At 44.3% G+C, this 14,025-nt stretch overlaps 1 protein-coding gene across 2 annotated transcripts in view; it reads left to right on the forward strand.

The window, feature by feature from the left end:
- Positions 1-1,633: 1,633 nt before the first annotated feature.
- gsg1l (gsg1-like) overlaps positions 1,634-14,025 on the forward strand; it is a 249,586-nt gene continuing 237,194 nt past the window's right edge. For both annotated transcript variants that reach the window (XM_072559405.1, XM_072559406.1), the window contains exon 1: positions 1,634-2,179. In XM_072559405.1, the coding sequence (XP_072415506.1) occupies positions 1,879-2,179 (301 nt within the window). In that variant the 5' untranslated portion in view covers positions 1,634-1,878. The remainder of the gene's footprint in view (positions 2,180-14,025) is intronic.

The raw sequence follows: 14,025 nt of genomic DNA on the forward strand, positions 1-14,025 counted from the left end.
AGCACACACACACTTACTCCAGGTTTTAAACCAAGTCTGTTAGCGTTCACACATACTGACAAACAATATAACACAGTACGTACCACCAACATTAAGATCTAATTCTGGGGGAAACAGACACTTATTTAGAATGTTGCAATCTCTGATTGGTAAGCGGGGAAAGAAAAGTGTTTTAATTTTGAAATGACATCAATATTAACTCCTGGTTCGATCCTGTTGCAGTGTTTTGACTAAAAGAGGACTCGATACTTGTGAGGTAATCAACATTTTTTCCCTCTGCAAGCTATCTTCCAAAGTCACTTCACCTGACGAACGAGCAGTGCTCTGAAAGCTTGTGATTTCCAATAAACCTGTTGGACTATAACCTGCTGTCATGTGGCTTCTGACTTTGTACATCCCAGTCCAACTCTGGCACCTCCACACCATCCCAAAGTGACAATGAGCTAGATTTGACATTCAGGCTGGTACAATTAGAACATTTAAAAGGCATCTGGATGGGTATGTGAATAGGAAGAGTATAGAGGGATATGGGCCAAGTGCTGGCAAATGGGACTAGATTAATGTAAGGTATCTGGATGAGTTAGTTCCATTTGATTAGCACTGAACAGTTCCACTTTTAATATCCCAGATGAAATAATCTGAGCTGCTAGCTTGATGCATGCTGTGAATTAGCAACTAAAGGATAAAAAGTGTAAACAGCAGACTTCTGTTGCAAATTTTTGTGGCTTTCTCTTTTTGTTTCAATGCTCTAAATAGCTTTAGAAGCAAAACTAGGGGAGAGAATAATGATTGTTTTAATTCCAAGGGGAAGAGTTTAGTTATGGGGTATTTTGTCCATTAATAGTGCCATACAAATATCACGTGGTTCCTCAGAAGTTGGTATTGGGAGCATGACTATTTTTAAAATTCATTAGCAGCCTGGACACAATTTCAGGAGCAGGCAGCTGGGACTAGTTCAGTTCGGGATTATGTTTGGCATGGACTGGTTGGACTGAGGGGTCTGTTTCCATGCTGTATGACTCTGTGGGGAATGAGCTGCCGGAGGAAGTGGTGGAGGCTGGTACAATTACAACACTTAAAAGGCAGCTGGATGGGTATATGAATAGGAAGGGTTCGGAGGGATATAGGCCAAATGGGACTCGATTAATTTAGGATATCTGGTCTGTATGGACAAGTTGGGCTGAAGGGTTTAGAGGGAGATGGGCCAAATGCTGACAAATGGGACTAGATTAATTTAAGCATGGACAAGTTGGACCTAGGGTTCTGTTTTGTACAGCTCTATGACTCTATGAGTTGGACCCAGGGCTCTGTTTCCTGTTGTACATCTCTATAAGTCTACTGAGATTAAAGATATTTAGCTTGTACATGTTTTTCTCCCCTTCATTGTCACTCATTTCCTGATTTTGTTGTTGTTGTTGTTCCTATCTCCTTAATTTCAAAATTACTTACTTAATTCCTTCACAAAATAAGATTCACACTTCCACAGTTTCTTGTGTGGTTTGACTGGAAAATGATAATCCCCGTGCGTTAGATGGCATGTCATTTCAGCCGTCTAAAGGGAGGGAGTGCTCAGGGAGAGAGGGGGGCTGGCTTTGTGAATTCTCAGTGAATCCTGTCCACTGGCGGGGAGGCAGGCAGGTGACTGACTGTCAGAGGGAGGCAGCGGTAGTTCTGCACGATGTGGCGTTCAGTGGAAAATGCTGCGGTGTCCTCTCTCTCCTCCAGGCTGGAGAAAGAGCAGCCTTTCAGCACTCAGTGTGGGACAGGTACCAGGCACGCTTAAGAGAGGGCTGAGGACAGCATCCAGGCTGGAGTGAATTTGCTACCCAGACTGACACAAACAAAAAAAAAACCCACAAAGTAAGCGGGGGGACAGTGATGAAAACCAGCAGAAAGTGCCGGGCGCTGCTGGCAGCCTCCTTAAACCTAGTGGCGCTGCTTTTCTCCACCACCGCCTTCATTACCACGTACTGGTGTGAGGGCACTCAGAAAGTGCCCAAGCCGAACTGCAGCAAGGAGACCAGATTCAACTGCATCAACTTGAACCGCACTAGCACCATGAACACTTCCAAACCGGACCAGGTCCACTACAGCTGGGATACCGGCGATGACCGCTTTGTCTTCCGTTATTTCCACACCGGCATATGGTACTCCTGTGAAGAGAACATCAGTGGTGTCGGTGAGTGTGTGTGTTAACCCTGACCCAACTCTTTCCTCCCCCCCCCCCCCCCGGGTTGTGGAGCAGTTGTGCAGAAATAGCCCCCAACAGCAGCTCCCCCCTTGCCTCGTGTTCTGTTTCAGAAGTCGGGCTGGTTCCGAGTGACTGTTGCTGTTTGGAAATTAACGAGAGGCAACAGTTTTTGTTTTGGTGGGGGGCGGGGGGAGTGGGGAATGAGTGATAGATTAGGCACGGACAGCGATTCCCCCAAACTGCAGTCCTGGACTGGAGCATCTCAGGAATGGAAACTTGGGTGAAACAACATGAGCAGCTCTTTAACTGACTTGCTGCTTAAGTCAAAAGCAGTACAAGCCCCTAACAAACTACTGGCTTTTATTTCTAGGCGGCGTTTTCCAATTTTAAATTGAGTTTGCCTTCTTTACCCCCACCCTCTCTAACCCCCCCCCCCCCCTCAATGAATTGGTCCAACAGTTGCCTGAATTATAATTGCAACCTGTGCTTTTGCACAGTTGCAATTTCCCTGGATAGTGAGGGTGGATTAATTAAGGAGTGGTAATGCTTAGGGCATTCCTGCTCACAGTTTGTACAATTGGCAGAAAGTTTATGCCACAGAGAGAAGTGAGCTAAAGATCACTCTGTCTCAACGTGGTGGTTTGCTTGGATTTTGATCTTGAATTGACAAATTGGCTATTTTCAATCCACACTCTTGCGTTCCTCAGAAAATAAGTTCGGACAAAAATTGCTGCCTGGCACAAAATGCCAGTACTTTTCATTTATCACAAACTCCTCCACAGGCTGGCATTCTGCCAGATCTCTCGCATAGGAATTGAACAAGGGGGAAATGGTTTGCCAGTTATTACAGCATTTATTAGACGACTGCTGGCCATGTTGAGCTGTGAATGAATTATTTCATTCTGTTCTGACTGGGGTGGGGGGCTTAGGAAACTTTTCTTTTGAAGACGGTGGTGGATGATTAAACAACTGATGGGAAGGGGAGATTCCACAAATCTCCCCATCGGGAAAAACAGTGGGTTTGGCATGTGAGTATGGAAGACAACACTAACGTGTTTACAATCATCTTCAGTGGAGGTTTGGTCAGTAAGTTTGCAGATGACACCGAAATTGGGGGATAACAAAGAAGGTTACCTCTGATTACAACGGGATCTTGATCAGATGGCCAAGGAGTGGCAGATGGAGTTTAATTTAGAGAAATGCGAGGTGCTGCATTTTGGAAAGGTGAATCAGGGCAGGACTTGTACACTTAATGGGAAGGTCCTGGGGAATGCTGCCGAACGAAAGAGACCTTGGAGTGCAGGTTCATAGCTCTTTGAAAGTGGAGTCACAGGTAGATAGGATAGTGAAGAAGGCATTTGGTATGCTTTCCTTTATTGGTCAATGCATTGAGTATAGGAGCTGGGAGGTCATGTTGCATCTATGCAGGACATTGGTTAGGTCACTTGTAGTATACCGCATTCAACCCTGGTCTCCTTGCTATAGGAAAGATGTCGTTAAACTTGAAAGTGTGCAGAAAAGACTTACAAGGATGTTGCTGGGGTTAGAAGGTTTGAGCCAAAGGGAGAGGCAGAATAGGCTGGAGCCTGAGGGGGTGACCTTATAGAGGTTTATAAAATCATGAGGGGCATGGACAGGGTGAATAGCCAAGGTGGTTTTTTTTCCCCAGGGTAGGGGAGTCCAAAACCAGAGGGTATGGGTTTAAGGTGAAAGGGAAAAGATTTAAAAAAGGACCTAGAGGGCAGCCTTTCTGTGAAGAGGGAGGTGTGTGTACAGAATGAGCTGCCAGAGGAAGTGGTGGGGGCTGGTACAATTACAACATTTAAAAGACATTTGGATGGGAAGGGTTTAGAGGGATATGGATCAAATGTTGGCAAATAGGGCTAGATTAATTTAGGATATCTGTTCATAATGGATGAGTTAGATCAAAGGGTCTGTTTCCCTGCTGTGCAACTCTAATACGCTACACCTCTAACTCAGTCTTCTGAGCTACCAGCGCCGCTGAAATCAGTCATCACTCAATTTGGTTCACTTCACATTGTATCGAGAAATGCCTGGGTGGGGAAAAGACTGCAACATGCAGTCCTGACAACATGCTAGCAGAAGCAAAGCATTGCTATGGCTCAGAAGGTGGCCATTTGGCCCATTGTCTCTATACCACCTCATTAAATGAGCATCATTACCCAATGCCAATCTCCTGTTTGTCCCTCAAATCCTCGCACATTACCTTTATCTGAATAAGTAGTCTGTATCTTCTTAAATGCCTCAATCGAACAATTCCTTTATTTAACTTGCGTGTCAAAATTACCTGCATTTCGAACCAACCTGTTCCAGTACATCTGACTCCGATACAGACTCCGACTTGTCAAAGTAGAAAATGTCCCTGATATGCCCATCCACAAAACACAAGGCAAATTTAAATAATCATTGGCTTCTCAGTCTCCTGTCAATTATTGCAGCGATAGAAGGATTTTCAACACAATTAGCCACTTTTGGAATACTCTGTACAATTCTGGTCTCCCTCCTGTAGAAAAGATGTTGTGAAACTCGAAAGGGTTCAGAAAAGATTTACAAGGATGCTGCCAGGGTTGGAGGATTTGAGCTACAGGGAGAGGCTGAACAGGCTGGCGCTGTTTTCCCTGGGGCGTCATTGGCTGAAGGGTGACCTTACAGAGGTTTATAAAATCATGAGGGGCATGGACAGGATAAATAGACAAAGTCTTTTCCCTGGGGTCAGGGAGTCCAGAGCTAGAGGAAAGGAGAAAGATATAAAAGACCTAAGGGGCAATGTTTCAACACAGAAGGTGGTGCATGCATGGAACGAGCTGCCAGAGGAAGTGGGGGAGGCTAGTACAATTGCAACATTTAAAAGGCATCTGGATGAGTATATGAATAAGAAGGATTGAGAGGGATATGGGCCAAGTGCTGGAAAATGGGACTAGATTAGGTTGGGATATCTTGTCAGCATTGACTGAAGAGTCTGTTTCTGTGCTGTACATCTCCATGATCCTAAGTGGCACATACTTGGACACTTGTGCTCTGTTTGGTTTCGGTAAGCCCACTTATTTCCTGATCTCAGTGGACAAAACATCTGAACTGCAGAGGTGAGGTGAGAGCAAATGTTTTTAAGGTCAAGTCAGATTTTGTCTAAATATGGCATGGAGGAGCCCTAGAAAGCTGAAGTGATTTAGAATCAGGTGGTGAACCCTCTGCTCTTTGGAATCATATGTAACACGTAGGAAGAGGGTTGTGGGTGTTGGAAGTCAGTCATCGCAGCTCCCCGACATCTCTGCGGGAGTTCCTCAGGATAGTGTCCTTCAACTGCTTCATCAGTGACACACCCCGTTCGTAAGATCAGAACTGGGATATTCACTAACAGTTGAACAATGTTCAGCACCATTCACAAGTCCTGAAATATTGAAGCAGTCCAGTTTAATATGAAGCCAGACCTGGGCAACTTCCTTGCTTGATAAATGGCAAGTAATATTTGTGGCATACAAGTGCAAGGAAATGACCATCCCCAAGATGGAAAATGCTAACCACTTTCCCTTGGTATTCAGTAGTATTGCCATTACCAAGTCTCCCACCATCAACGTTCTGTGGGTTACCATTGACTAGGAACTGAGCTGATAAATATAATGGCTACAAGGTCAGAGACTGGAATCCTGCAATGAAGAACTCACCTCCTGACTCCTTAAAGCCTGTCCACCATTTACAAGGCACAAGTCAGAGTGTGACTTGACACTCTTCGCTCGCCTGGATACATGCACCATCCCCTGACCACCAGTCTAAACACTCACACCATATGTCATCGACACAGTTTGTGCCATCTGCAAACTGTACTGCAGAAACCCAGCAAGACTCCTTTGACAGCACCTTCCAAATGCGCAACCTCTCCCATCCAGAAGGGCAAACAGAGCAGATGCATGAGAAGACCACCGTATGCAAGTTCCCCTCTGAGCTACTCCCCATCCCGACTAGGAAATATACCACTGTCCCTTCAGTGTCACTTGGTCATGGTGCTGGCGTTCTTTCCTTAAATTAGTATGGGTGCCCTTGCTTTGATAGCAGCTCAATCAGGTAGCTCATCACCATTTTTCGAGGGGCAATTGGAGGTGGGCAATTAAATATTGATCAAGCTGACAAATGCTGGCAGATAGGATTAGGTCAGTCTAAGATAACTGGTCAGCATGGATGAGATGAACTAAACGGTTTGGTTCTGTGCTGTAAAGCTCTGTGCCTCTATGACTCTAAGCCAGCATTGACACTTACCATGAATAATAAAAATAAACATTACCCAAATGCTTATTTTAACATGGTTATCACTCCATGCAGATAATATCACACTGTCTTTCACTTTCAGATGCACAACTGAATAATACAGAAAGTGATTTGTAGTTACCAAAAAAAAATTATACAAGCCTTTTGTTTTGAGTTTTGTTAAGCTGGAATATAGTTATTTTTACAGTTATTTGTGGTTAGAACATAATGCCCAGAGCACTTGACTTATTTTAAAAAGTCTGCTGGAAATTTATTGGGCGTTTGTCGATGCAATCTTCGTCCCTGGTTTCTGCAGAAAAGTACTCTGTTTTTCAGACATTAACCTTTGATCTTTCTCTCATGATAACTGAAGACTAGATGTATGAACAGAGATGCATGCCAAAACCCAGCAGAAGTCCAATATATTGACTCCATTGTCTGGGAAGTTGAAACCTCCGACAGACAATCCTTATGCTTCCTGGAAACCTCCTCCACAGACTCCATCTCCAAATTTAGATTTCCGCTGACCACCTCACGGCTTTCACTCACTATTCTCCTCTCCACTCCTGACCAGTCCCTAACACCCAACCTCTCCTGACTACCTTGCCTCACTCCATCTGCTCCTGACACCTGAATTCCCCCATCCCTCTGATTCTTCCAGGACTCTCTAATACGCATCTGAACCTTTGATTGACCCTATTGAACCCTGAACAGAACTCTGACCACTGACCCCTCACATACCAGCCACACCCCACCCAACCCAGTTTATCCCAGCCAATTCCCTGTCCCAACTGGACTAGCCCCTTCTCCTGACAAACTCTCCCAATCCCAAGTCAACTATTCTGCCTTCACCCATCTCCTACTCTACTCAAGCATCAGGTTAACTGAGCCACCCTGTTAATCTAAAATATTCATCGTTAAAAATCACACAACATCAGGTCATAGTCTAACAGGTTCACTTGGAAACACTAGCTTTCAAAATGGGTATTGTGTGATTTTGAACTTTGTCCACCCCAGTCCAACACTGGCACCTTCAAGTCATTCAATATTCATCTGTAGCAGGACATAGGAACTGATCCATCAACTATGGTCTACAGTGCAGCCTAAGTACTATACGCTTCTGAAGGGAGCACCAGTAAACCAGTACACCAGTAAAACCAGTAAAATGGTACAAATCTATACCAGCTAGCAGGTAAGTATGGACTAGTTGTGTCATTTCCATCTTAATTCCCAAAATGTGCTCCAATTGACATGAGTTGCTCTCAATTATACCAGGTACATAACAAAAACACTGTGGTTATAATGGGAAGCTTTATTTTTACAATAATAGAAGCAGAACAGCTAAAGTGGTAGCAGCAATGAATTTAGAAAATATACGCGAGAGAGTTTTAGTATTGACAAGGGAACAGACCACACTAGATTTAATAATAAGTATCAAATCAATCTGACAAGAAGGGAACATGTTGCAAATCTGTGCTGCAATACGATTGAAGTGATATCGCAGTTTTTACAGAAAAGGCGGATTTTTAAAATGTGTTTGTTACAATTGGGCATTACTGGGTAGGTCAGCATTTGTTGCCCGTCAATAATGGTCCTGGTGAAGATGCCATGTCCTTGAATCCCTGCAGTCTTTGACGTGCCAGTACAGCCACAGTGCTGTGAGGGAGGAAGTTCCGAGGATTTTGAGTCCGTGACAGAGAAGGGATGCCAACGTAGTTCCTAGTCAGGATCACATGTGCCTTGGAGGAGGACTAGTGATTGGTGGCAAAAAAGAAAGAACAAAGAACCCTCTCGCATAGGAACAGACCCTTCGGCCCTCCAAGCCTGTGCCAATCCAGATCCTCTATCTAAACCTGCTGCCTATTTTCTAAAGATCTGTATCTCTCTGCTCCCTGCTCATTCATGTATACGTCTAGATACATCTTAACTGACGCTATCGTACCTGCCTCGACCACCTCTGCTGGCAATGCATTCCAGGCACCCGCCACTCTCTGCATAAAGAACTTTCCACATATATCTCCCCTAAACTTTTCCCCATTCACTTTGAACTCGTGAACCCTAGTAATTGAGTCCTCCACTGTTGGAAAAAGCTTCTTGCTATCCACCCTGTCTATACCTCTCATGATTTTGTAGGCCTCAATCAGGTCCCCACTCAACCTCCTCCTTTCCAATGAAAATAATTCTAATCTACTCAATCTCTCCTCATAACTTGCATCCTCCGTAGCAGGAAACATCCTCATGAACCTCTCCTGCACTCTCTCTCAAGCATCTATGTCCTTTTGATAATGTGGTGACCAGAACTATACGCAGTATTCCAAATGTGGCCTAACCAAAGTCCTATACAGCTGTAACATGACCTGCCAACTCTTGGACTCAATAGCCCATCCAATGAAGAAAACAATGCTGGATGTCTTCTTGACCACTCTACTGACCTGCATTGCTAGCTTCAGGGTACAATGGACCTGAAAACCGAGATCTCTCTTGTACATTAATTTCCCACAGGGTTTTTCCATTTTCCATATAGTTCGCTCTTGAATTGGATCTTCCAAATTGCATCACCTCGCATTTGCCCGGATTGAACTCCGTCCGCCATTTCTCTGCCATTCTCTCCAATCCATCTATATTCTGCTGTATTCTCTGACAGTCCCCTTCATTGTCTGCTACTCCACCAATCTTGGTGTCATCTGCAAACTTGCTAATGAGGCAACCTACACCTTCCTCCAAATTATTTATGTATATCACAAACAACAGTGGTGCTAGCATGGATCTCTGTGGGACACCACTGGTCACAGGTCTCCATTTTGAGAAGCTCCCTTCCACTACTACTCTCTGTCTCCTGTTGCCCAGTCAGTTCTCTATCCATCTAGCTAGCACAGCCTGGACCCCATGTGGCTTCACCTTCTTCACCAGCCTACCAAGGGAAACCTTGCCAAATGGATTACTAAAGTCCATGTATATGACATCTACAGCCCTTTCCACATCAATCAACTTTGTCACCTCTTCAAAGAATGTAAGACATGCTCTTCCCTGCACTAAACTATACTGCTTATCACTGATAAACCCATTTTCTTCCAAATAGATATACATCCTATCCCTTAGTATCTTTTCCAGTCGCTTCCCTAACCTCAACAACCATCATGTCCCTCTCCTTGTGAATACCAAGGCCGAATACTCATTAAGAACCTCGCCCATTTTCTCTGACTCCACGCATATCGTTCCTCCTTTGTCCTTAAGTGGCCAACCCTTTCTCTAGTTACCCTCTTGCTCCTTGTATGTTAATAAAAGGTTTGGGAATTATCCCTGCTCACTAAGGATATCCCAGTACCCCTTCTGGCCCTATTTATTCCACATTTTGGATTGGTCCTGCATTCCCAATATTCTTCCAATGCTTCGTCTGTGTTCAGTCGCCTAGACCTTTACTACGCATCCTTTTTCCTCTTAGCTGGTCTCACACTTTCACCTGTCATTGATGGTTCCCTAATCTTCCCATTTCTATCCCTCATTTTCATAGGAACATATATCTCCTGAACTCTAATCAACTTCTCTTTAAAAGCATCCCACGTATCGAATGTGGATTTCCTTTTAAACAGCTGCCCCCAATCTATATTCTCCAGCTCCCGCTGAAGTTTGGTATAGTTGGCCTTCCCCCAGTTTATCCCTCTTCCTTTAGGACCACTCTCGACTTTGTCCATGAGTATTCTAAAACTTATGGAATTGTGATCACTATTCCTAAAGTAATCCCCTACTGAAACTTCAACCACCTGGCCAGATTCATTTCCCAACACCAGGTCCAGTATGACCCCTTTCTGAGTTGGACTATTTACGTACTGCTCGAAAAATCTTCCTGGATGTTCCTTACAAATTCTGCTTCATCTAGATCTCTAACACTAAGCGAATCCCAGCCAATGTTGGTAAAATTAAAATCTCCTATCACCACCACGCTGTTGCTCCTACATGTTTCCATAATCTTTACATATTTGTATCTTTATCTCATGCTCGCTGTTGGGAGGCCTGCAGTACAGCCCCAACATTGTTACCGCACCCTTCCTATTTCTGAGTTCTGCCCATATTGCCTGACTCTTCGAGTCCTCCATAGTGCCCTCCTTCATTACAGCTGTGATATCCTCTCTGATCAGTAATGCAACTCCTCCACCCCTTTTACTTCCCTCTCTATCCCGCCTGAAGGATCTATATCCTGGGATATTTAGTTGCCAACCATGCCCTTCCTTCAACCAAGTCTCAGTAATAGCAGTACCATCATACTCCCAGGTACTAATCCAAGCCCTAAATTAATCTGCTTTATCTACTACACTTCTTGCATTAAGACAAATGCACTTCAGACCACCTGTCTCTTTGCTTTCATCCTCTGCTCCCTACCTCTTCCTCCCTTAGTCATGCTGATGCCATGATCTAGTTCATTACAGGTTTTAGTTACTACCTCCTTACTGTCCACTAACCTCCTCATTTGGTTCCCATCCCCCTGGCACATTAGTTTAAATCTTTCCCAACAGCGTTAACAAAAGTACCCTCAAGGACATTCGTTTCAGTCTGGCCCAGGTGTAGACCATTCAATTTGGAATAGTCCCACCTCCCCCAGAACCGGTCCCAATGTCCCAAAAATCCGAATCCCTTCCTCCTGCACCATCTCTCAGACCATGCATTCATCCTGCCTATTCTTTCATTTCTACTCTGACTAGCACGTGGTGCTGGTAGCAATCCTGACGCTACTATCTTTGAGGTCCTGCTTTTTAATTTGTTTCCTCGCTCCCTGAATTCTGCTTGTAGGACCTCATCCCACTTTTTTACCTATATCTTGGGTGTCTCCAGGCACCATGACAGCTGGCTGTTCACCCTCCCCCTTGAGAATTTTCTACAGTCAATCCGAGACATTCCTGACCCGTGTACCTGGGAGGTAACATACCATTTGGGAGTTTTCCATACACCTGGCACTTCCAAAAATCTGCTGCCCAAGTTTTTATGATTGGTAGAGGTCAGGGATTTGAGAGGCATGATTAAAGGAATCTAAGTGAATTGCTTCAGTATGTCTTATAGTTGGTACACACTACAGCCACTGTGCCTTGGTATTGGATGGAGTGAATGTTCATGTTAGTGGATGGATGCTAATCAAACAGGTTACTTTGCTCTGAATGGTGTTGGGTTTCTTGAGTGTTCTTGGTGCCACATTCATTCCTGATGAAGGGCTTATATCTAAAACATTGATTCTCCTGCTCCTCTGATGTTGCCTGACCTGCTGTGCTTTTCCAACACCACACTCTTGACTCTGATCTCCAGCATCTGCAGTCCTCACTTTTGCCAAGCTCATCCAGACAAGTAGGCACTATTCTGACAGAATCCTGATCTGTGTCTCACAGATAACAGACAGACATTGGGAAACAGAAGGTGAGCTATTCCACATAGAATTCCTAGTTTCTGGCCTGCTCTGGAAGCTGCTATTGTGCTTCTATGGCTGGTCCAGATTGGTTTCTGGTCAATGGTAGCTCCCAGGATGGTGATTGTCAGTGATTCAGCAATGGTAAGTTGACCTACTTAGATTCTCTCTTGTTAGAGCTGATCAATGTCTGATACTTGTGTGCCTCAAATGTTACTTGCCATTCATTAGTCAAAGCCTGAATATTGCCTAGGCCTTGTTGTATGTGTTTAAAAATCACACAGCACCAGGTTATAGTCCAACAGGTTTAGTTGGAAGTACAAACTTTCTGAGCACTGTTCCTGATGAAGGAGCAGCGCTCCAAAAGCTTGTAATTTAAAATAAACCTGCTGGAAGTATTGACCCCATGTTGTGTGATTTTTAACTTTGTCCATCCCAGTTCCATACTGGCATGTCCACATCACTGCTGTACCGTACAAGAGCACAAGCTACTTCAGTTGCTGAGGAGCTATTAACGGCACTTAGCATTCTGCAATAATCAATGAATATTTCCATTTTGGATCTGATATTGATGGAGTTAAGGAGAGTCTTCCTTGATGTCAAGAGCTCTCACTGACACCTCTGGAGTCTGGCTCTTTTCTCCGTGTATGGACTAAGGCTGTAATGAGATCAGGAATGGAGTGGCCATGGAAGAAGCCAAACAGAATGTCTCTGAGCAGCTTGTTCTAGCAGCGTGCGTGTGCTGCTTGACAGAACTGTTGAATACACCCTTCGTCACCATGCTGATGATTGAGAGTAGCTGATTGGATAGCAGTTATCCAAACTGCATTTGCCTGATTATTGTGTGTATAGGACATACTTCCACATCGTCAGACAGGTGCAAGTGTTGTAGCTGAAACAACTTGGCTAGGAGCACAGCTAATTCTCATAGAAACCCGATAGTATGGAAGCAGGCCATTTGGCCCTTTGAATCTCCACCAACCCTCTGAAGATCATCCCACCCAGGAATGGAGAAAATAAAGGACTTAATATAGGCCAAATTGCAGAAGCTGATTTCCAAACACAAGCTCCCAAATGAAAAACATGAGGATGGCCCTGGTGTGTTAAATACCATCATGCGAAGCTCACCAGATTCTGCAATTGTCCCATTAGTTTGGAATATAGTGAAAATCACCTCTCTCCCTTACCTAAGAATGGAAGGCAGGAAAAATTAGATAACATTTGCCGCAATTTTTGTCTCCTTTTTTTCAGAGAGGATTTGAATGCATTAGAAATAGTTGAGACTCACTCAATTGATATTAGGAAGGGGAGAGGCAGGAGGAGGTTACCTTAGGGTGAATGGTTTGACAGTTCAGGCCTGTATCCATTGCAGTTAGAAGACTGAGAGGCAATCCCATCAAGATTCAAACTAGAGAACTCAGTTAATGGATGAAGGGTTTCCCCATTAGGGCAGAGATTATTAATCATAGAATCATACAGTACAGAAGAGGCCCTTCAGCCTATCAAGTCTGTACTAGTCCCATTTTCCTACACTAGACCTTGAATGTGATAACACTTTATTTGCTCATCCACATACCTTTTAAAGGCTGTGAGGTTTCCTGCTGTAACTACCCTCCCAGGCAGTGCAATCCACATCCCCACTGCCCTGTGGGTGAAAACGTTACTCCCCAAATTTCCTCTCCACCTCCTGCCTTTCACTTGAAAATTATGTCCCCGTGGTATCGACCCTTCAACTGAGGGAAACAGCTGCTTTCTATTCAGAAACAAAAACAGAAATTGTGAGAAAAGCTCAGTAGGTCTGGCAGCATCTACGATGTGGAGGAGCCAGTGTTGGACTGGGGTTGACAAAGTACGCAACACCAAATTATAGTCCAACAGGTTTATTTGGAAGCACTAGCTTTCGGAGTGCTGCTCCTTCATCAGGTGGTTGTGGAGCAGGGTCATAAGACACAGAACTCGGGTCATCGGACCCGAAACTTTAACTCTGATTTCTCTTCACAGATGCTGTCAGACTTGCTGGGCTTCTCGAGCAATTTCTGCTTTTGTTTCTGATTTACAGCATCAGCAGCCCTTATGGTTTATATTTGCTTTCTATTCATCCTTTCCTTGCCCCTTATAATCTTATACACCTCTGTCAGGTCCCCTCCTCAACCTTCAAATTAATTAATCCAAGTTTATGCAGCCT

This window comes from Chiloscyllium punctatum, chromosome 40 (assembly GCF_047496795.1).
Source record: "Chiloscyllium punctatum isolate Juve2018m chromosome 40, sChiPun1.3, whole genome shotgun sequence".
NCBI classification, from domain to species: Eukaryota; Metazoa; Chordata; class Chondrichthyes; order Orectolobiformes; family Hemiscylliidae; genus Chiloscyllium; species Chiloscyllium punctatum.